General features: G+C 39.6%; 1 protein-coding gene across 2 annotated transcripts in view; it reads left to right on the top strand.

Annotated features, from left to right (window-relative positions):
- The window catches only part of sez6b (seizure related 6 homolog b), a 236,781-nt gene that overhangs the window by 70,271 nt on the left and 141,865 nt on the right, over positions 1–24,645 (top strand). For both annotated transcript variants that reach the window (XM_076892128.1, XM_076892127.1), the window contains exons 2-3: positions 14,546–15,070; positions 21,856–21,989. In XM_076892128.1, coding sequence (XP_076748243.1) covers positions 14,546–15,070; positions 21,856–21,989 — 659 coding nt within the window. The remainder of the gene's footprint in view (positions 1–14,545; positions 15,071–21,855; positions 21,990–24,645) is intronic.

Below are 24,645 nucleotides of genomic sequence, written 5' to 3'. Positions count from 1 at the left end.
AGCTGCCTGATCAATGTTTTTCATTAGCAATTTAGCAAAGTTGATGGTAGTGGTGTGTCTGTGTGAGTGAAAGACAGAGAGAGCGAGCGACAGATTTTCTGTTATAACCTTCATGTTATGGAGGCACAGTGTGAGCACTCAGGTCGCATCAGAGCATCGGGCGGTATAGTGTGAGAGTACATCGTGACATACGAACTTCTAACCCCTGCGAGTCAATCGTGCAGTTTGAGCAGGAGCTGAATAACGTGACTGAAAAAAATCGCACAGTGTTTGCCCAGCTTTAGGTGTACTACTGTCATCCGAGACTTGCACCGCAGAGTCGGCGTTTGTTTCCCTGTTGGCCATGCTTCTTGTTGTGGTCATCTGTTGTCTTCCGGTATTTTCTCCGCAAGCGACCTTTCCTCGACCAATGAGATGAGCGGTAATCTGAATTGTCATACTCGAATTGTCATAAGTGTGCTGTCAGCTCATTGGTCACAAAGCAGGAGAGGGGCTGGGAATTATGTTTTCAAACAAAGTGTTAATTCCATAAACATTTATAGACTACTTTTGATTCTCACTGTATTACGGGACAAAGTGCGTCCCTTATTAGCTCAATACGGGACGTGTACTTTTGTTTCGAAATACGGGACGATTCCGTATTTTAAGGGACGGTTGGCAACCCTAAACATTAGGTATAATATGGCCCAGCCCTAATGTCAGGTGATGCTGAAAAAGTAGTTTATGCATATATATGCCTGACTATTGTCATTTGTTGTACAGGGAGTGCAGAATTATTAGGCAAGTTGTATTTTTGAGGAATAATTTTATTATTGAACAACAACCATGTTCTCAATGAACCCAAAAAACTCATTAATATCAAAGCTGAATGTTTTTGGAAGTAGCTTTTAGTTTGTTTTCAGTTTTAGCTATTTTAGGGGGATATCTGTGTGTGCAGGTGACTATTACTGTGCATAATTATTTATTTTTACCAGTGAAACCAATATAACATCTCCACATTCACAAATATACATTTCTGACATTCAAAAACAAAACAAAAACAAATCAGTGACCAATATAGCCACCTTTCTTTGCAAGGACACTCAAAAGCCTGCCATCCATGGATTCTGTCAGTGTTTTGATCTGTTCACCATCAACATTGCGTGCAGCAGCAACCACAGCCTCCCAGACACTGTTCAGAGAGGTGTATTGTTTTCCCTCCTTGTAAATCTCACATTTGATGATGGACCACAGGTTCTCAATGGGGTTCAGATCAGGTGAACAAGGAGGCCATGTCATTAGTGTCACGGTCCTGGGTCGGGTCGACCCAGCATTTTGAGTTTCTTATGTTTTGGTTTATTTTTGCATTATGGATTAGTTATTCTCTGGTGATACTGTTTTGATTACAATTATATTCTGATTCTTTAGTTATCTGATGATGATGTTGATGACGATGATGATTATTTCTGGTTTAGGTTTTGTTATCTTGCCCTTATGTTTGGTTTAGGTTGCCTGTGCTTAGTCTTCTCTGCCCGTATGTCCCTCTGTTTGTCCATGACGTCATTATGCCTGTTTACGAGTCTGTCTCTGTCTGGCGTGTGCCAATTAGTTTTTCTTCTTTTATACCCTTTCTTGCCAGCCACGCTGTGGAGTACTTGGACTTGTGTGATGGAGCATTGTCCTGCATGGAAATCATGTTTTTCTTGAAGGATGCAGACTTCTTCCTGTACCACTGCTTGAAGAAGGTGTCTTCCAGAAACTGGCAGTAGGACTGGGAGTTGAGCTTGACTCCATCCTCAACCCGAAAAGGCCCCACAAGCTCATCTTTGATGATACCAGCCCAAACCAGTACTCCACCTCCACCTTGCTGGCGTCTGAGTCGGACTGGAGCTCTCTGCCCTTTACCAATCCAGCCACGGGCCCATCCATCTGGCCCATCAAGACTCACTCTCATTTCATCAGTCCATAAAACCTTAGAAAAATCAGTCTTGAGATATTTCTTGGCCCAGTCTTGACGTTTCAGCTTGTGTGTCTTGTTCAGTGGTGGTCGTTTTTCAGCCTTTCTTACCTTGGCCATGTCTCTGAGTATTGCACACCTTGTGCTTTTGGGCACTCCAGTGATGTTGCAGCTCTGAAATATGGCCAAACTGGTGGCAAGTGGCATCTTGGCAGCTGCACGCTTGACTTTTCTCAGTTCGTGGGCAGTTATTTTGCGCCTTGGTTTTTCCACACGCTTCTTGCGACCCTGTTGACTATTTTGAATGAAACGCTTGATTGTTCGATGATCACGCTTCAGAAGCTTTGCAATTTTGAGACTGCTGCATCCCTCTGCAAGATATCTCACTATTTTTGACTTTACTGAGCCTGTCAAGTCCTTCCTTTGACCCATTTTGCCAAAGGAAAGGACGTTGCCTAATAATTATGCACACCTGATATAGGGCTTTGGAGCGTGATGTCACGGGGGTGGGCGTGGAAAGGATTTTGGCCCGATCCGCCATTTTGGGGGTCTAAGTAAGGAGCGAAAGCATAGCCATGGTTCGTACTTGCTGTGTGGTCGGCTGCAATGTTCGATCTTACGACCGGCACGGGAATAAGTTTCGATTGTCTTTTTATGCTTTCCCAACCTGGAAGCAACATGAAGGAGCTCATGTATCGGATATTACCAAACGAAGGCGTCTAGCCTGGATAGCAGCCGTGAGACGAGCTGATATCAAGTTCTGTTACGTCTCCAGATATCAGTTGGTGTGCTCAAGACATTTTCATTCCGGTAAGTTCTAAATATGTTCACATCACACTTTATAGCTGAATAATATCATCGTTGGTGGTCTCGGAAGTTATAGAAATTGCGATCAAACATAGAATGGAGTGACTTGATTGGTTGATGTAAAGACAATAAATGAAATGAGACAGGAAGGACACAAATTGGCGTTAATAATTTACCTGATTATCAATGTGTTAATTTGCATGTACTTTACAATTATGGGCATATAATATGATAACGATATTTTAGCAGTTCAATGATAAATGTGTAACATTAATTATGGTGGGGGGGGGGGGGGGGGGGGGGTGGAAAATGGCTATTTCACTCGATGCACTCCAGCTGACTTACTTTGACGACGTACTCAGAGTTTGGCGGCTTGAAAATAGCCAAATCTTGCACCCAGCCATTTGTAAATTGGATGTGCGCCTCCAGTGACTTGTAATTACGAAACTGGTTCGCTGTGTAAGCGCTTACTACACAAACAAGATACGTGAAGATATCGGGGTAGGACAGTGGCGGTAAGTCGTCTGGGTCTTTACTCCACTGCCGTATTTCATATGGGTCCAGATTTGCGATGCACTCTATTTTTTTTTTTCAAGTACCGCTGCTTCGCCTCTGGACGCAATCGGTCTCTATACCATCCGTTTTCTTTTGAGCTGCTTTTAAGCATGTTTCTTGTCGTAGTCGTTCCAACACAGTGTGTTTGTTTTGATTCGTAGACCCCGAAAATGGAGCTGCGCTCCCACAATGCATTGCGGCGTGACGTCAACTCCAAAGCCCTATAGGGTGTTGATGTCATTAGACCACACCCCTTCTCATTACAGAGATGCACATCACCTAATATGCTTAATTGGTAGTAGGCTTTCGAGCCTATACAGCTTGGAGTAAGACAACATGCATGAAGAGGATGATGTGGACAAAATACTCATTTGCCTAATAATTCTGCACTCCCTGTATTAGGATGTTCTACATTTTCCTTAAAAAGCCTTCAGTTAATCCAAAATGCTGCAGCGACAGTACCGACAGGAAAACTAGACAGGGTAACTGGAAATAGAGAGGATATTTCTCCCATATTGGTTTCTCTTCATTGGCTACCTGTCAAGTCTAGAGTCAAATTTAAAATCTGTCTCTACATACAAAGTCTTACATAAAAAGGCCTCATCATATCTTAAAGAATGCATAGTAGCATATTATTTGCATATTATTCCAATAAAGCACTATACTCTCAGACTGAAAACATACTTGTGATTCCTAGGGTATTTAAAAGCCTTCAGCTTTCAGATCCCTCATCTGTGGAACCAGCTACCAGTTTGGATTTGGGAGACAGACACCCTCTCTATACTGGGGTTAAAACTTTCCTTTTTGAGAACACTTGGATGAATCAGGTGACCCTGAACCCTCCCTTACTTAAATTGCTATGGTCTTAGGCTGCTAGGGCGTTCCCATGATCCACTAAGCATTTCTTTTCCACTCACCTATTTTGTCTCTCCTTGTTGTTATGCGTCACTATTGCTGCTAATTACTAAACTCTGCCTTTGTGCCCCAAAGAATGTCTTGTGTTCTCTTTTTTTCCCTTTCCTCAACCAGTCGTGACAGATGGCTTGCCCCTCCCCCCAAACCTGGTTTTGCTTGAGCTTTTGTTCTGTTAAAGAGAATCTTTCCTTCCTACCACTTGCTCGTCTGTGGTCATGTGATTGCTGTGATTTTATTTTGTGTTTGATTATTTTAGTCTAGTCTACAATGTAAAGTGCCTTCAGGTGGCACTTGCTGTGAATTGGTGGTATATACATTAAATAATATGTAGACTTGTTAAACAAACATATGCTTGAACTGAATAGAGTTTCTACAAGCAAATACAGTAAGAAAACAGTTCCTTCTAGCTTATTATCTCTACACATGCAGTGTGGTCACTTCTATTTTACTCAACTATTAACAGCATTCACCTGTGTGGTCACTACAACATCCAGTTATAAATCAGTTTGGAGTCATCAATTCAATCATTTTTACAGCCCTGAATGAATTTCTGCCAGGTCAGACATATCAAGCACTGATAGCACAGCTTTGTTTTGTCTCAGTAAGTACTTTCCCTCTAAATCACAATTCCTGCCAGTGATGAGGTGGACGTCTGCCAAACAATTTCTGCTTGCCATTGTTAGATAGGTGGATCCAGACTTCTCTCTAGGGCTGGTTTTTTTTTTTTTGTGTGTCTCTTTCTTTTTCTACAATCCATGGGTGGAAAAGTGACAGCCACCAAAACCTGAGCTCACCCTGAATCCTCACTGGTTACTGCTACACTTAGAGCAAAAACAGGGTCCCTGTCTCTCAGCATTTTGGCACATACAGCGAGCAAAATCAAATGCAATAAAAGCATGTCTGGATTTGGGCTTGTTAAGCAAGAGAAGAGCCTTTAATTGCTTGAGCTTTGTGCAGCTTCACAAAGAGAATACATCGCTAATCTGTAGCTCAAGGGTGAATGTTTGTGACTAAAAAAGCAAAGATGCAAAGTATGGTGGAGGAAAAAGAAAGGTGTTTGACACACTGTGGCTGCTGGCAGAGTATTTAATTTTATCATTATGACATGTGTCTGCGAGGTTCACTCAAAATATTTCAATTACACTGGTGAGGACTGAGCTTCTTGTGATTTGTGGTAAACCACAATGGAAGCTCTTGAAAGGCTTTTAAATTTTGGTTTATGTTACTATTCAGTTATGATAACATTGAATCATTGTCTGACATAAGGAAACATAGTAAACTGCAACAATCACTTCAAAAAAGCCTCACAGGGAAAAACCAGTGAGACTAATTTAACAGAGAAAATGAAAAGGAACACATTAATACATGCACTGCTGTAATATTTGACTTTCTAAGATAATTTAGCGCTGAGGGAGTGAACGTGCTGGAGAAAAATGCAACATTTTGTTTAGCGCCAATTTGTAAAATAGGGTGAATAAAGCATTATCATCACAATTACTTTAAGCTGAAATAGTGATTCAGGTAGAACATATGTTTGAGTGGCTGCAAGAAACGAAAACCCTCAGAAAAACACTACATTTATGTGACGATCAAGGAACGTATATGTAACAAACTGACAAAGAAGGAGGAAAAATATAGGTGCAAATCATGGGAAGCGATCATAGCAAACAATCAGTGAATGAGAGAAGAAGTCAAACTAAACACAAGGCACAAGCAGCAAAATAAAGCAGGAAATAAAATGTTATAACTACAACGGAACAAAAGGATGAGAGAACCTAATACAAGGCCAATGACACAAGAGGATGGAACAAAATTTCTTATACAGCCATAATCTGACAACAAAACATAACACAATGCAGAAAATACATGAAAACAATAGGCAAACTATAGGCAGGAATAGAGGACTGAGGAGTAACTACACTCAAAGGAAAACATGAAGCAAGTAATCAAACAACGTAAGAATCAACAGTGCATATTTAAATAAATAAAACTAAAAAGTCCATAAACACAGAGACATAGGCTCAATGACCCAGGGCCATGCCATTACACTGCAGCCAATGGTACGTGACTTGTCTATGATTTCACTTCTCTTCTTTTAGGGGCATATCCTCGGGCAGAATACTGAACCCTGAGTTGCAGCCATCAGAGTGCACGTGACATAGGTGTTCAGGTGAAGTCAGTGGGACTTGTAGCAGAGAGTGCTTTGACTGCAAAAGCAATGAAATTGAATAGAATAGGAAAACATGCTCCATAGATTAAAAACATTATTAACCAGCTTGTACTGCACACACTCCTTCTTGACCACTTTAAGTGTCCGAAGCACACGTCTATGCAACTCTTCCAGTGCTTCATGTGCTGCACTCACATTAAGTGGTCACCCAGTCTAACTTCAGAGAGCTTAAATGAAAGAAATCCCATTAAAAGGCACAGGAGGAGTTTGTTTTGGGTCTTTCTTCTTCTTTTATCCCTGTTTTAGTTCATTTGCTGCAAGACATCTGCTTGATGCAGATGCTCCTTTATATTAAAAGAGTGTTCTGTTTCCTTTGTCTTTTAACAGCCAAATAAAGCCAAAATATTCATAAAAGGAGACCATTCAGGCTCACTTATTCTTCTCATGGCATACAGGACCTTAGTAGAAGTGAATGGTTATTTTGTGAAAAATGTGTTTGATATACTGTAGTTCAGATGAATGACTGCTAAAGGGAGATTTAGAATAATCCAAAGATCAGGCTTTGGAAGCACAAAGCAGAGCTTTTCTTCCAGGGTGCGTGTGTCTCCTACTGTAAACTGCTTTGAACTTTAATGTGAGGGATTTGTACTGGAATCATGGTTTATTCAAAGGTGAGCTTAGAATCAGTTGTGGCTCTTTGACAGCTTAGGGGGAAGACATCAAAGATTCCCTGAAGGTGTTTTGCTCATTTTCACAATTGTCCTCTTGCTGTAGCACAAAGAACAGAAACCTGCTGCTGAAGAAAAGAAACAGCCAAAAGAAAGAAAAGAATAGCACACTGCTTCGTTGTGAAAGAAAAAGTGGGTTTTTTTGCTTTTTTTGTTTGCCCCCTTCCTTATTTTCTGGTGTTTTTCATATTTGTCATATACCTACATGTTTGAGATCATCAAACAAATTTTAATATTAGACAAAGATAACCTGAGTAAATACAAAATGGAGTTTTTAATGATGATTTCATTGATTAAGCTATCTGGTCCTGTGTAAGTAATGAAATCATTAATGAACTGTGATTAGCCACATTTTTTGGAAAGCTGAGTTTAGTTTCACTAAACACTTATGCCTGATTATTGCCAGACTTGTTGAATCAAAAAAAAATCACTTAAATAGAACCTGTCTGACAAATTGAAGCAGGCTAAAGGATCTGAAAAAGCAACACATCATACCACAATCTAAAAAAACACTTTATAAACAAAATCACGGACCTCTATCAGTCGGAAAAGTGTAACAAAGCCATTTCTAAGGCTTTGGGACTCCATTTACCCATGGTGAGAGCCATTATCCAGTAATGGTAAGAACATGGAACCGTGGTAAACCTTTCTGGGAGTGACCAGCCTACCAAAATTATTTTCAGAGCATTGCGCAGAACACATGTTGTACTGATGTGTCGGTAGCGAACGAAATGGCTCTTAGAGCCGGCTCCTTATCGCGAGCCATGTTTTTTTTTTTCTTTCTCTCACCCTCTCTCGCACTTTTTTTCCGCTTCACTCAGCATGCGAGCCTTGTGCTTTACGCTGGGAAGAGGGGCGGTAGTTACACTCAGTAGCACAGGAACAGAGCGGGAGGGAGAGATGGACAAAGAGAGCCAGGGACAACAACGTCACATTAGCAAGGTATAGTAATCATCCACAACTATTTTCAGTTGCGGATGATAAAGGATTCAGAAAGTTTATTCATGCAGGTCCATATGACAGAGAATGTGCATCTTCTTTTTGTTTTCATATTATAATTTATATTTAATTGTGTTGCAGTGTTTTGTGTTGTTTCACTTTAAAAGGAAAAAGCTGAAAATTTAAATAGTTAAAAGTTGAAATGTGAATAGTTGATTTTTGTATTATATGATTTATTTATTACATTTTATGTGGAGTGAATAAATAAAAGTATATTTATGGTGGCCCCTACAGACAAAACACGTACAAACTCCAAAACACGTAAAAAACACGTACAAACTCCAAAACATGTAAAAACTCAGAAGCACATAAAAAACTCAGAAGCACATAAAAACTCAAAACACATACAAAAGACGGTTGATCTGATATCCTCGTGTTGGTGTTGTTCCCAGATCATCATACTAAATGTTGTTCCAGGATCAACATTGCAAGTGACCAATCAGAATGTTGTGACGTCATACTTTTGCGACTTCGGGAAAAACCGGCGTAAAACAAAAAACTGTACTAAAGCTGCGTGAAACCGCCTCTGTCCGCCGATCAACGGACCCTGACCCTAACCCTAACCGTAACCCTTTAATAAACAGTAAGCAGAATTGATATTGTCCTTGCAACATTGGAATTTCATAAATGCACGAATGGCTTGGCGCGCAAAAGAATAACGTCACAATAATGTGATTGGTCACTTGCAATGTTGAACCTGGAACAACATTTTCATGATGGTCTGGGAACAACACCAACACGAGGATATCAGATCATCCTACAAAAGATAACAGAAGTGCTCCAGGATGCTAGGGGCAGTGTTGAGCTTTTGTTACCTAGTGGCTACACAAGCCAGTAAATACCAATGACCGGATTTTCTGTGTGGTAATAACAGGTAAATGAACTTTTTTTCTTTTTAATTATTTGACTATATATAAATGCTTGTGTATAAATACACAAACAATACACATATGCTTTCATGCTTTCAATTGTGTAATTTAAGTGATCTAGGTAGCTCTGTTTTGGAAGTTCAGTTCATGCTAGAAATGTGTTTTGGAGTTTGTATGTGCTTTTTGGAGTTTGTACGTGTTTTGTCTCTAGGGGCCACCGCATATATTTATATATAAATAAAACCACTTTTTTTTTTTTTTCGGTTCGGAGCCGAAAGAGCCGGTTCGGCTCACTAAAAAGAGCCGGAAATCCCATCAGCCCCGCCCCTCCCTGAGCCTGGTTCTGCCGGAGGTTTCTTCCTGTTAAAAGGGAGTTTTTCCTTCCCTCTGTCGCCAAAGTGCTTGCTCATAGGGGATCATATGATTGTTGGGTTTTTCTCTGTATCTATGAAGCGCCTTGAGGCGACTTTTGTTGTGATTTGGCGCTATATAAATAGAATTGAATTGAATTGAATAGTAAAAGACTGATTGCCAGTCATTGCTAAAGCTTGATTTCAGCTGTTGCTGCTAAGGGTGACCCAACCAGTTATTAGGTTTAGGGGGCAATCATTTTCACACAGGACCATGTAGGTTTGTTTTCTTTCCCCTTATCAACAATAAACACTTTAGAAACTGCATTTTGTGTTAACTTTTGTTATGCTTGTGTAATATTTTAATTTCTTTGATAATCTGAAACATTTAAGTGAGACAAACATATTAAAAAGACTTTTTCACTCCATAAGGAAAAAAAAAGACTTTTTACAATTCTAAGCTTCTAAGATTAGATTGTTTGCCACGGTTTGGTATTACTTTTATTCTTCAACAAGACTAAAATCTCTGAGAAAAGCTTCTTCTCATTTCTTTAAGCAGTTTTCATTAATAGTCCTCTGGGTTTCTAGAATGACATACCCAAGGTCTTCTTTGGATGTTGGCTGCCTTTTGTTCTACTCTCCGACAAGATGATTCAACAATGCTTCAATACTGTTGTGGAGGTCTTTTTTTCCTGTTTCATTTCTTTAAGAATTGCTTCTTGACAATCACCCTTCCACTGAGACCATTTCTGATGAAGCTTTCTTATGGACATGACTTTCAGATACTGTTCAATTGGCCTCAACTTGTCCAGCTCCCTTAATTTTCTAAGCACACACTACACAGCATATTTATATAAACCAAATCTTCAGCTAATAGAACTTTGGAATAATTTTATTGGTGAAAAAATACTATTTTATGTGTGTCAAATGGTATTGCCCTGGATACTGTGGCTTCAATGAAAGAAAAAACCTCCCAGAACTTCAATAATTACCTCCTCCTAACTATTAATGTATCCAGTAGATCCAATTTCTACAAGACTGCTCAGAGAAGTCCTACTATTAATTAATGCTTTGATCTTAATTGTGATCAGTCTATCTCTAATTAACCCTCTGGGGTCCAGGGTATAATTGGCCATTTTTGACTACTTTTGATTTTACCTCTATATTTCACCTTTAAAAATTGTTTATCTTGCCTTGTTTGGTATCATTATTTTCAGCACAACCTCAAATATCTGAAATTGGCGTTATTTTTTCATTTTGGCATACTATATTAGCACAATTGATCTAAATTCAGACAAAAATTGTTTTTAAATCCGAGTAGAAAATATATTATATTTTTTTACTGTAAAAACCACAAACATGTTTAACGAATCATTTTCATAACTTGAAATGCAAATAGAAATTGTACCTTTCTAAAAATTATGCACAAGTTTTGCAAACAACAAAGTTATATGGTGCTATTTACCTGGGGTGGCTGTAGCTCAGGTGGCAGAGCAGGTCAGCCACTAATCAGAAGGTCGGTGGTTCGATCCCAGGCTGCCTCCTGGCTGCATGCCAAATGTCCTTGGGCAAGATACTAACAAAAAACATTCATGAAGTTTGGTTCTTTTATGACTTTATTTTGGGTCACCAGCAAATGTGATCACTTTTTTCTGTTAACCCTGTTAACAAAGAAGTATCTGTTCCAATCACTCTATCAGAGAAAAATCAGAGTTTTAGAAATAACGGGACACTCGGTAGAGCCATTATATTATATTCTTTAGAAGTGTATGTAAACTTTTGACCACAACTGTATTCATATGTTGCAGAGTTTCAGTCAGGTTTCAGAACTCATCACAGTACAGTTATTGATCCTAGGCTGGACTACTGTAATTCATTATTGTTGAGATGGCAGAAACAAGAATGTAATAATTTCTAAGTTATTATCACTCAAGTCCCTGTGGTAGTTTCTGTGTAATAAGGAAGAAACAGAGCTGATAAAATGTAAAACTATATATTATATAAATAAAACGGAATTAAATTGAATTGGATGACCATTAAAATGCAGGATTGGGCAAATCTGTTCTCAATACTACTACTACTAAAAATAATAATAATAATAATAGTAAAAAGAGGGAGAAGAATTAATCTATTGATCTGAAATTACTCCTTAATTAATCATCAGTATTATCAATATTGATTATAGTTTGGCATATACCCTTCAGTATACTTATGTATTTTTATAGATTTCAAATCCTTCTGTATCTGCAATATTCTAACACACAACTGAATTATTTTGACCCAAATAAAACACAAGCATATCCATTACATTATAGACTTTGTAGCAGCAAGCTGCAGATGTTCAGTCAATTGACTTAAGATTCTTTATTTTCCTTTATTTTCCTTGTTACTTGCAAATCTACTCAATTGTGTGCAAAGAGCTGTGCACATGTTTGACAAGGGAGTTGCTGGGAGGAAAGTGGCACAGCTACAATAAAGCCTGATTGTTTGAAGCAGATAGCTATTAGCTGGAAGAGAGTGGGAGTTATTATGGTGGAAATGAAGCATTGTTAAGGAAACATAAGACTTCCCTCAGTGGATGATAGCCTCCTGAAGTGGTCTCAGATTAGATCTCACAGGTGCACTTGGGAGGGCAGCACTAATCATTACATTGGGAGAATTATAGCGGCTCATCAAATCTCCTCAGGAACGAACATTAAGGCTTATTACGAGGATGATAGCGAGGGTAGAATCCACTAATGTGAATAATTTATGAGAACTCTTTGGGTTGTACTGTTGGGCTTTTTAAAAGAACTTTCCCATTTGCCAATTGACTCCCTACACTAATGCACTGCTCCACATAAATAAGTGTTGAGAGCAAGTCTGACTTAATAGCTTTAAAAAAAAATGGTATGAATTTGCAGTGATATATGAGTAAATGTTATTGTCTCCATCCAAAAGCATGTGACGGGCCCTCGCTGCCTGGATGTCAGGATGCACCGCTTTGGACAGAGTAAAGATATAAAGAGGGGGACTGCATGTCAGTTTAATTCTGCGATATGAAGTTAAGCTATCAAAATCACTGCAGCTTTGTGATATTAAAACATGTTTCAATTACACAGCATTTTGAAATTGTTTTACAAAACATTTGAGCCATGAATAGTCTTTTTGTCTTTTTCTGACTGTAGAGATCATACAAATGTAATCATTTGTATCGTTTAATCATTTAATCATTGTGCTTACACACCCATGGCCAAGAAATCTAGTACAGGGAATTTCCAGAATTTAATCTCCATTTGTTATTCTCCTAACGTTTTTTAATTCAGCACTAAATTAATAAAAATGATTAGTTCTGTACAATGCAGCATGACTTATTTCACCACCATAAAAAGTGTGACAGTTTTGTTCAATGCTGTACAGTGAGTTGTTTCATTCATTACATTTCATGAAATCTTCTCTAGTTGATGGAGATTCATCCCGGTCATGGTAGTCTAAGGCAGTCCGTGAGTTGTTTGGTACCGGGCTGCAAGAGTTGAGGCTTGAGTGTGAAATTTACGATTTTCAGGGTTTTTATCATTATTTAGTTATCGTTTTATCGTTAACTCTGTTTCCCTGGGTCGTTTCCTGTGTTATGAATAAATCTTCTTTTTTTCGGTGCCGGTACTGGTTTTATTTTGTTGTATTTATCCGTGACACCTTAAAGGCCAGTCCGTGAAAATATTGTTGGACATAAACCGGTCCATGGCGGTTGGGGAACCGCTGGTCTAAGGAGCTTTGAAAGAAAGCAACTGGACTTCTTTGCGTTTCTTGAAGACATTTCACCTCCCATAGGAGAAGCTTCTTCAGTTTTTCTCTACATCACACATGTTGACCAAGTTGGCGAGCAAGAGGAAAGCTTAATCTTTGAAGCTTGTTTGCTTGCTAATAGTAGCTGTGTTTCCATACAAAGCACAGCTGGCAACTGATCTCAGAGCAGTGAAAGCTAAACCAGTGACAGCTTGCCTAGCACACTTGTCTCACATGAATTTACTATGAAAGACCAGAGGTTTATTCACAATGTGCACGCAGAATATCTCTTTGACATTTCCAGAGAGAGATTGCCAGGGAGATTCCTCTACCACGTCAACTACTAATTTGACCCCCATCTGCTCCAGTCTGCATGCCAAATATCCTTGGGCAGGAACTCCAATTTGCTCTCTGATGCCTCGATGGTAAATGGCCTGTATTTGTATAGCGCTTTTCTAGTCCCTAAGGACCCCAAAGCGCTTTACACAACCTGTCATCCACCCATTCACACACACATTCACACACTGGTGATGGCAAGCTACATTGTAGCCACAGCCACCCTGGGGCGCACTGACAAAGGCGAGGCTGGCGCCACCGGGCCCTCTGACCACCACTAGTAGGCAACGGGTGAAGTGTCTTGCCCAAGGACACGACGACCGAGACTGTCCAAGCCATGGGCTCGAACCGGCAACCTTCCGATTACAAGGCGAACTCCCAACTCTTGAGATCGCCCCGATCAGAGTATGGATGTGTGTGAATACCGTAGAAAAAAGTACTTGTGTGAATGGGTGAGTGAGGCAAGTTGTGTAAAGCACTCTGAGTGCTCGGGTAGAGCAGAAAACCATTATGTATAAGAACAAGTCCATTTAGCATTTAGTTCGATCATGCTACTCACTTGTGTCAGCAGAATATTCCTTTTACAACATAACAAAAAATTGAAGTTCACACTATGAACGTAAACTAAGTAAAATAAAATAAAAGAAATTGTACAAAACAGTCAACACATAATAAGAAATGAAAACATGCGAATCACAAACTGAATATTCTACATTTTAAACCACCTTCTCCAAAGTAAAATATTTACAACAGAACCATACTGCAAAGTAGCACAAAACCTTTTTCCATCTTTGAAGGGAATTAATAAAAGTTCCTATAAATGCATCATGTCTTTATAATGTTAGTCTTGATTTTAACCCCCTGAGACTCATTTTTTCCATTTCTTCTACATATTGATTTGGACCTTGCAATTATAAAAACTATGCACTATCATTGTTGTTTTGTTCTTTAAAAGTTGATCTGCTAGAAGTGTGATAATGGCTGTGGATGGAGAGGTTCAGAACTAGAGCAGCAAGCAGGAAAGTAAAGCGTGGAATTCCTGCACTTGGCCAGGTGATGATTAAGTCTGTGATATGAACCACCATCCCTCTATGATTTTCTTTCATTCTCTGCAGCCTTTGCCTCTGAGGATAGTCTCTCCATCACTCCTGGGGGCATTCCCAACCTTTACCCTACCACCCAGGACACAGACAGGAGGCTCCCTGTGGTCACCACTGCACCGCCAATCAACATCCTGAATCATCACCCACTCTACCGGAATCCGCCCCAAAACCAGGCCCACCCAGGCCCTCGTGGTCAGGCAAAGTACCTTGAAGACAGTGGAGGATCAAGCTCTCAGCTTTCCACATCACCATCCAGGAGAACACTGGATAACAGTGATGAAAGGATTTCAGATGAGACTCCTGAAAGCTCCAACATGCAAGCAACCCTTTCCATACATGCATTAGCAACCGCTTCTCTCTCCAGTGCACTTCTTCCAGTTACCGGCAGAGTTTTGAAAGGCCCCAAACATTCTACCATTATGACCTCCAGTGATACTGCTGCAAGGGAAAAGGTTGCAGGGGCAGGCAGTGATGAAGAGGAGACAACTACCACCACTATCACAACCACCACCATCATCACCACCATGCAGAGTCCAGGTAAGAATAGGTCTTTAAATACACCTCATTGCATAAAAATAATAGTTTTTATTATAAAGTACCAATTAATTATAGGGAAGGGAATGTATGTGTGTGTGTGTGGGGGTGTGTGTGTGTGTGTGTGTGTGTGGGGGGGGGGGGGGGGGGGGTTACGAGTGGAGACATTTGTGAAGTGTGTCAGTTAAACTATCATCAAGTCAGCAAGAAAACAGGAAAGACTTTAAGTTTCTGTGTGAGCGATTTAATTGACCATGAAAAACGTTTTGATTAGCTGGTTCATAATAGTTTATAAATGTAGAAATATGAAAGCATTAACAAAGGGCCTCTAAACAACAATGTTATACTTTTAATAAACAAATGCTAATTTATATCTAAAGAAATATAGTTCTGTATAGTGGTAACATTCATATAGCACTTTAAATTACAAACCACATTTAAACGTCTTTATTCTATAAACTTTAGGCTCTTCGTCTACCTCATTTCCATGGCTAGTTTAGAGACCACAGTTAACCTGAACCTGCATTACCTTCAATTGCAGGAAATCTAAAGGGAGGAAACCCAGAGGGAAAGAAAGGCTACACAAATCAGAATATGCAAACTTCCTACAGAAAGGGACCAGCTGGGAACCTTAGGAAGGAATCTGCTAGCTAAGTTGACAGTGCTAACCCTGTGGACCCTGTAGCTTTTCAGTGAGTCCGCACCCCAAATATTTAGAGCAGAGCCCCTAGGGCTGCACGATTAATCGTTAGAAAATCGCGATCTCAATGCATACTTATGCATTCATTTCCAAATGACAACGATTTAAAAAAAAAAAGAAAAAAAAAAGACGACGATTGTACCGCATTTTGATCCGGGACGTAATCTGCGTGAAAACAAGCGCTCACTCTTCCTGCTCAACAAATGACAAGGGCGGAGCCTTATACCACGTGATACAGAAGCTGGCTGCTAAAATTGGCAGGGAAAAAACAACGGAGAGCACGTCAGGGATGATGAGAAAGTGACAGGAGAAAATCAAACACCAATAACGGGAACCTTATACAGCGCTTCCCTATACCTGTCGAACTCCCGCAGGCACAAAGAAATTACAGAGACTATCACTTATCACCTGACCAAAGATACGGCTCCCATCAACACTGTGCAAATCGAGGGATTTAGGAAAACGATCAACACCCTAGACAAACGCTACACAGTGCCGTCCCGCAACTATTTTTCCATTGTTGCACTACCTGCATTATACACGCAGCGTCGAGCAGCGGTGGAGACGGAATTTCAAGCAGTACAACGACAAAATGTGAGACATTTGTTGTTTTTATGTTTATTTATTGTTTTTATGTTCAGTCTCAACTGTTACTAAGTTGATGTGCAATTAATAAGTGCAATAAATATTTATATTGGAAAAGAAAATCGTGAGAGAATCGTGAATCGTGAGAATCGTGATCTCAATAATAAGCAAAATCGTGATTCTCATTTTATGCAAAATCGTGCAGCCCTAAGAGCCCCACATATTTCTGGTCCTTAAAGCTCATTTGAAGTGTCAGAGGTAAAGGGAGAGAATCTGTGCTGTACAATAGAAGTGCTCTCTGTCTTGCTCTCCCTTTGGAATCAAGCTTAGACAGGAATCAGTAAAGAATTAACTCACATTTAAATTGAAATATTTCTTCTTTCTATTAAAACATTACCAGTGCTGGTGAATAATATTTTATGTATCTTATGTTCAGAATTAGTAATCAGCAGTAACAATGTACATATGTCGGTTTCTGCTATGTAGCCTGTTTATTCAATCTGTGAAACCTCTAGTTTATATTTACTGCAAATATATCGGAACCACAGCAGCTCATAGCAATCTGCAAGCAGTCTGTAAATTAAAAAACAAAAACAAAACATTTTTCAACACTCACACACCCACATACAAACACACCTTTTACCCTTTTCATAAAATTACCGTTACACCTTAAAAAGTAATAGTCTAAACAATTCAAACACCATAGAAGCCCCGTCTCTTATATCTCTTACTTTATCAGTTGACTTTGTTATCTCTTTTGTTGACACCCATGATGACTTCAAGCTCTCAGCTAATATCTACTCTGTTTGCATTTCTTATGACTGGACTGCCATAGGACTGAAATAAATTACAACAGCATCATTGCATCACTAACCCTTAATCAAGAGGTCCAAACAGGGACCACAGCAGAACAACCCAGAGACTCGCTGTTATGAAGAGAGTGGACTGGGAAAATAAATATCAAGGTATTAATTTCTTCTCGACTTTTCAGGTCAGGAAGAGCAAAGTGGGAGTAGCTTGATTAATCAGCTCATCTGTGTGCAAGATAATAACAGAGCAAAGCACTGACAGACAAACCCTGCTCCGAGACAGACATTCAGGCACAAAATTGTAATTCAGCAATAATGCTGGAGTGGACACTCCCTGAAGGGAAGTACCAAGGGGACACAGAGAGGATGTTCTTCTTCATAAAGAAGCACTTCAGCAAAAGTTTACTTTTTAGCTTAGAGATGGATGAAGGCGGTGGAGCAGAAAGCTCCCGAAGGCCACTAAGAAATGATCTGTCCTTAGCTGTCCATCACAGAGCTCAGCTGCTTCGAAAGGCAGCCAGAGACAGAGTTATTACAGTGAAGACAAGAAAAGAGCTTTAGAGCATTCTCTATGTGCCAAATAATCCACATAGTTGCATAATTTGACATTTTCTAACCAACACTAATGATTATTTAAACCATCCATCCATTCGCTTCCGCTTATCCTTTTCAGGGTCGCGGGGATTGATTATTTAAACCTTTTATTAAATTGTGAAGTACTAAAACAGAGTGTTTCTCTATTTCGTAATAATAAGGCAAATTTGTTTTTAATAAAAGATAACTTAAAATATAAATGTAATTAATACATGAATGATAAATGTAATTTGAGTAGTAGAAATTACTGTTCTGAGTTTTGTGTGTGTGTGTGTGTGTGTGTGTGTGTGTGTGTGTGTGTGTGTGTGTGCATCAGCCAGCCCATGAGCCAGCTTCAACCTTGGCAGTTCTGTGTGTTCTGGAGTAAAGGATGAAGATAAAAACTGTGTCGCCAACTCCTTAAACGCATAATCCTAAATCAGAAAAAGAGCATTAAGTGTCGTTACTGTTAAACACAAAACCATCATTTCTATGTGATTTTAACAGATGCTTAATTATATACTGACTGTTGCATATAAATAATATATATATTATTTATATATATAATATCTAATATATTTATTTATAGTGATAATGAAAACTTCCTCTGGTTGCCCAGCTGCTTTCTCATTGGATGATTAAAATCAACTGGGAACAAGGGGATGTGTGCATCTTTTGCTACAGCTACAAATTCTGTCCATAAACAGTCCAACACCCACCAGAAATTAGTCCAACTTATTGCCAACAATGCAGACCAAACTCTTGCGATGATGTACATGGGCTAAATAGCTTAACATAACAACAACGTAACAAAGGGTCAGACACCCTATTCATGTAGCCTTCTCCATGTCCAAAAAATGCATTTAGATTGGTTGGGCAAACTTCCATGCACGCTAGAACATCTTTGAGAGGATAAAGAGCAGGTCCAGCATTCCTTAATCCGGGACAAAAGCATGATTCAATATAAAAAATTTTTTTTTTTTAAATCTTAGAGAGGTAGAGCTTTTTAGAAGTAAACTGGGCAGAGATTTACCAATCTGCAAAAAAACTAGAAATACAAATTGTGGATCATCTACAGTACATAACCTCATCACCAAAATCTGGAGAAAATTCTGATACAAGGGACAAGGCCAAAAATCTGTATTGGATCACCCTGATCTTTATGCCCTCAGGCGCTGTTGCATTAAAAACAGGCATGATTCTGGTCAATAACTGGTTGTGGTCAGAGGGCCCGGTGGCGCCAGTGTCCGGCAGCCTAGCCTCTGTCAGTGCGGCCCAGGGCAGCTGTCATCACCAGTGTGTGAATGTGTGTGTGAATGGGTGGATGACTGAATGTAGCGTAAAGCGCTTCGGGGTCCTTAGGGACTAAGTAAAGCGCTATACAAATACAGGTCATTTACCATTTATCATTTAAATCACTACATGGACTCAGGAACATTAAGAAATGATCATATATGAACATAGTTCGCCATGCAATCCATAACTGCAGTTAAAGCTCTATCATGGAATGAACAAGCTAAATGGGAACCGGATATAGAAGCACTGCTATCTTCTCAGTTAAGCTCAATTAAAACTGATCATGGCAAATTAGGAATTGGGAATCCTTTTCTGTGATCAGAAAAATAGAAATTGTTTTAACAATATCAGTGTTATTTGCTTTATGCACATAATGAGTTCAGATCAGTAGCGTCTGTGTTGGTTGGAGTGGTTGATTGATTGACTGATCAACAGGTCTTAAAATAATTATTTACCCCCACTGTAATTATTTACCAGACTTCCCTGGTGAAGGCACAGTCTCCTCGACACGCTCACAGCTGCAGGAGAGAGAAGTCATGTAAATGTATTTGCTCGGGTGAAAATCACCCAGCGATACTGTTCTAGGGTTAAGCAGCTGGGGATTGAACCCCCAAGGGTCAACCCCACATAGCCCACACAACGTATTTACACATGGCCCAAATACCGCAAAGAATGACGGCCCTTTGGTGGCCCAGATCTGGTTTTCCAGAGGTAATCCACACATGGGCCAGCACAAGGCCAGTTGCAGACACACTGGTGGTCCCGTGCTGGCCCATGTGTGGGTTACCTCTGGAAAACCAGATCTGCGCCACCAAAGGGCCGTTATTCTTTGCAATATGTGGGCCATGTGTAAGTTGTGTGCAGCCACGGGCCAGTTGCAGACACACTGCTGGCCCTGTGCTGGCCCAGAACAGTTTCAGCTCTGGCCCCAGATGTCAGGCTAATGTGTACCTTAATCAAGCCACGTAATAACAACATGTGCCAGAACATAATAGTGCAAAAGTAACAGTATGAAACTCTGTTCAGACAGTGAATGGGCTGTTTCTTATAGAGCACTTCTCTACTCTCCTGGATTACTCCAAGTGCTCCATACAACATGCCATATTCACACACTTCCCTCTAAACTGAGTGCTTCCTGACTACATTTATACATATTCAGAATCTTGACAGGCAGACTGGAAGAGCCAAAGATCGAACCACTAACCTTCTGATTAGTGGGTGACCTGCTCTACCTCCTGAGCTACAGCCACCCGGTGGTTGCCACCTATGCTGGTTGATTCAGCCACCATGAAGGCCATGAAAATCTCTCGCTTTGAAAGGCATCTTCACAACTCTGCTGCATTCAAGGCTCGGACCAAGGCCAGAAGCAAGTTCAGAGACAAGAGGGTGGACGTGGGAGAGTTTTAATAATTTCCCGCTCAATGCGAGTAAACCCTCAATAGGTTTTGGATAAAGTGTACACTCACAAACCTGTCAAACCTGCATTTGAAACATTGGCTACCATAGCAGTGTAGTATTGCAACATAGCATTTGGGTCTTCTAACTAAAATAGGAAAATAGGAACATACAACTGGTTGACATACACCCTGCTATAACACCAGTCAGTCAGAAGTGCCAGCTTGATACCGGATCCAGGTCAGACCTGTTTTCTATGAGCCTGGGCCACATAAACCAAACCACAATCGGGCCAGATGTGGCGTGCCATCACATAAACAGTGCCATCTGCGTCAGGCCTGACCTGAATGACATACCATTTACCATACCAGAAGTCAGCCAGCAGTGCCGGCTTGTCACCAGATCTGGGCCAGACCTGTCTGCTATGTGGGACCCTGTCCACAACACAATGGACCTCTATAGCTCTTCCTGCAGGTGCTGGGCAGTGCCTCATGGATTAAGACCTGTCCACCAGGTGATTTTGAGAAGTATTCCTTGTTCCTTATTGGAGTCAGGTCTCCATCATCAAAATTGCACATAGTCTGGCATCTCACCCAGGAACAACTTAACTAGAGGGACAATTATGACCTTCTAGTTTCTCCCAGGACATGCAAATCCTCCCAGGGATTTGCACACTGGACACACTGGAGAGATTAGGTTTGTTAACTGGCTTGGGAACACCTTAGAGTGCCCCCATAAGAGCTGGTGGAGCTGGATGTGATGAGGAGGGTTCAGGCATCTCTGCTTAGACTGCTGTCCCCTGCCATCTTTACTCGGATAAGTGGCAGAAGACAGATAGATGGATACTCTAACTAAGCACTCGAAGTACTGTTTACTACAAACCAATTCACATACACTCAGTCCAAGCACTTTTTAATTATCATTCACCTGCATTGTGGGTAATGCCAGATAAGCCTTATACAAATAATACATCCAGATACAGATCAAACATTAAACTAAGTTGATATCCGTGTCAGACTGACTGTTATAACAATAGAATCATTGAACTATCAATAGCTGATTCTGTGGTCTCAAGATACATTGAACATAATCAATATTTTCCTTAACTACAGTTGGAAAGGTCAAAAATGTTACCCAGAATTAAAGCATAGTATCATTTTGGCATCTCCTGTTTGCAGAAAGTATTGACATTACATAAAGTGTCTTAAAAGACTCAAACCCTATTATTATAATCTGTAAGTGAAGATAAGATAACAGGGTTATTGGTCGTTATTACTATAACAAAAACATAATGAGGGGACCATTTGCATTGAGAGCAGCGTTTGTTTGGAATGGAGTTTTGAATCTGTTTTGAATGGAGTAGTTTGTGCACCAGCGTCCACACTGTTTCTATCAGTGTTATTGTTATGCTGCTGTGGTTGTTCCTGCAGTTCCCTGCCAGCTGAACCTGACTGGTCCAGAAGGCTACATCGAGGCTCCACCACACACCAATTCTGCTTTTTACTTTACAACTGACTGCAACTATATCGTCACTGTCTATACGGGCTATGGAGTGGAGGTCCAGGTAAGAAAAAGTTCAACATCTACCCGGGATATTTCGGTAGCTTACTGGATAAGCCTGATGTTAAATACTTTTGCCCAGCATACGTATGTACGTAATGGAAAATGACATACTTAGTGGTCTTAGCTATTGCAGTTTTAAGTAAACCCAAATCTAGGACTTGGAGATTAAACTTAAATAACAGCTTTATTGCTGAAGTTCAATGACTTAGGAAACACAAAACTCAGGCTTAAACTCTACCAGGGACGTTAAAAGTAGCAAAACTATTATTAGGAGATTAATAGGAAAGAGCACACAACCTGGGTTAGGACATATGATGACATGACAAGGAGCAAATGAAACCTGAAGATTTAAATACACATATAAGGTAAGGGCAGAGAGAAGACACCTTCAGCAGAATAGAATCCACCTACAACCAAAAAAGGCAGAACATGGACTGAGGGACTATCAAAACAATGGACATTATTTTTTATCAAAATAAAACATAAACACAGCGTGACTACGACACATGAGCTTGACATAGACAAAAAGGTAAACAAACAGACTTCACAAGAAGACACATACATACAAATAGACGAAATACTAGGGAACTGATATTGGTGGAAGGGAACAGAGAATAAGACAGGAAGTACAGACTACTCACCCTGACACACAGACAGAAAGGGAAAGAAGCACGGACACAAGACTGACTACACAAGAAGGAGCGTAGAACACAGAGGAGGCATGATAATAGAAACCTAAAGACTAGATAACAAAACTAAGATCTGAGAATACAAATATTACAACTCTAAAAATAAATAAAACCTCAAACAAAATCTTAACCTTAGAATATTAAATAAACTAGAGTCAAAGTCCAAACACATAAATACTGGATCACAGCCCCAGGACCATGACAATTAATTGTTTATGTGCTCTATAATTATAGTATAGTACTGTAAAAACTATTTCACAGTGTAAACGTTTTTATCAACATGTTCTTAAAAATATGCACATTGACACACATTAAAAAATAAACTGTGTTTCAAATCAAACACAGAAACCATAGCAACTGTCACAAACCTGCAAAAATGTTCACAAGGAGATTGAGAATTGACTGACAAATGCCATAACAGTAATTTTTTACTGAAAGATGGAGGACCATCTCAACTTTCACAGTGTGCATGCTCAATCAGTGGGTTTTCTCTATTGTATGTTCTTGACTTAGACTGACTCGTGTTGTGACTTGATGTTATATTAAAAACAGTGAATTGAAAATAAATCTCCTCACTGACTTCATTATCCAAAGTAATTTTATCTTGGAAAGAAAGATGAGATGATATTTCAGAAGTGGGAGGACTACAAGAGAATGTTCTAAGAATGTTCAGGTTTATGAAATATTTCTGGTATATATTCTATTAAAATTCAAACATATGGAAGAAGAAGAAGAAGAAGAAGAAGGTTCAGAGAAAGAAGGAAGGAAGATGGAAAAAGAATCATAGTGGAGCTATATTTTAAACATGGTCCGCAAATCACTCTCCTCTCAGAACAACTGATGCGTATGTTTTATGTCTTTGCAGACTGTGGTGAAAAATCAATATGTGAATTGAAGCTATTCATCTAACAAAAAGCCAATATTGTGCAATAAGTGTTTAAACAGTCAGACAAGGACAATTTAAACACAAATGTACAATACTGACATGTATGCAGAATCATTGCATGCAGGACGGCAGCACAATGTCTGTATGAATAAAAACTAAGCCTGCATCACAGGTTGCCGATACAGTATTGATTATACTGTCAACATGGTACCCTCTTACAAAGACAACCTTTTTAAATGGCTAAACAGCATGTTTTTGTAGATCACACTCACAGTTAGGTGCAGACATGTATAGAGTACAACAGAATTGTAGGCATTTACGCTCAAGCGATATTTTGAAATATAATGCTAGGAATAGTTTTAATTTATCAGGGAATTTCTTTTGGCTTTTTAGTTAAGTCACTGAGAAGCTACTCAGTGACTTAACTAAAAATAATTCAATTAATTTCAATTTTATTTATACAGCGCCAAATCACGACAACAGTCACTTCAAGACACTTTATGTTATAAGGTAGACCCTACAATAATACATACAGAGAAAAACCCAACATTCACATGACCCATTGTAAGCACTTTGGCGACAGTGGGAAGGAAAAACTGCCTTTTAACAGGAAGAAACTTCCGGCAGAACCAGGCTCAGGGAGGGCGGAGCCATCTGCTGCGACCGGTTGGGGTGAGAGAAGGAAGACAGGGTAAAAGACATGCTGTGGAAGAGAGACAGAGATTAATAACAAGTATGATTCAATGCAGAGAGGTCTATTAACACATAGTGAGTGAAGAAGGTGACTGAAGAAGAAATACTCAATGCATCATGGGAATCCCCAGCAGCCTACGCCTATTGCAGCATAACTAAGGGAGGATTCAGAGTCACCTGATCCAGCCCTAACTATATGCTTTAGGCAAAAGGAAATTTTGAAGTCCAGTTTAAGCCTAATACAAGACTAAATCAGTTACATGTGTGCAGATATTCAGAGTTGGACTCCAATAATTTTTCAAAATTTAACGTTGTTATCAATGACCCAAAACCAAAAGTAAGGGTGCGGTTTTTCAGTTTTTATCATTCAAAGATTTTTTTTTTTTGTA

The sequence above is a fragment of the Maylandia zebra genome, linkage group LG14, assembly GCF_041146795.1.
Source record: "Maylandia zebra isolate NMK-2024a linkage group LG14, Mzebra_GT3a, whole genome shotgun sequence".
Lineage (NCBI taxonomy): Eukaryota > Metazoa > Chordata > Actinopteri > Cichliformes > Cichlidae > Maylandia > Maylandia zebra.
This window is presented reverse-complemented; position numbering and strand designations above follow the sequence as displayed.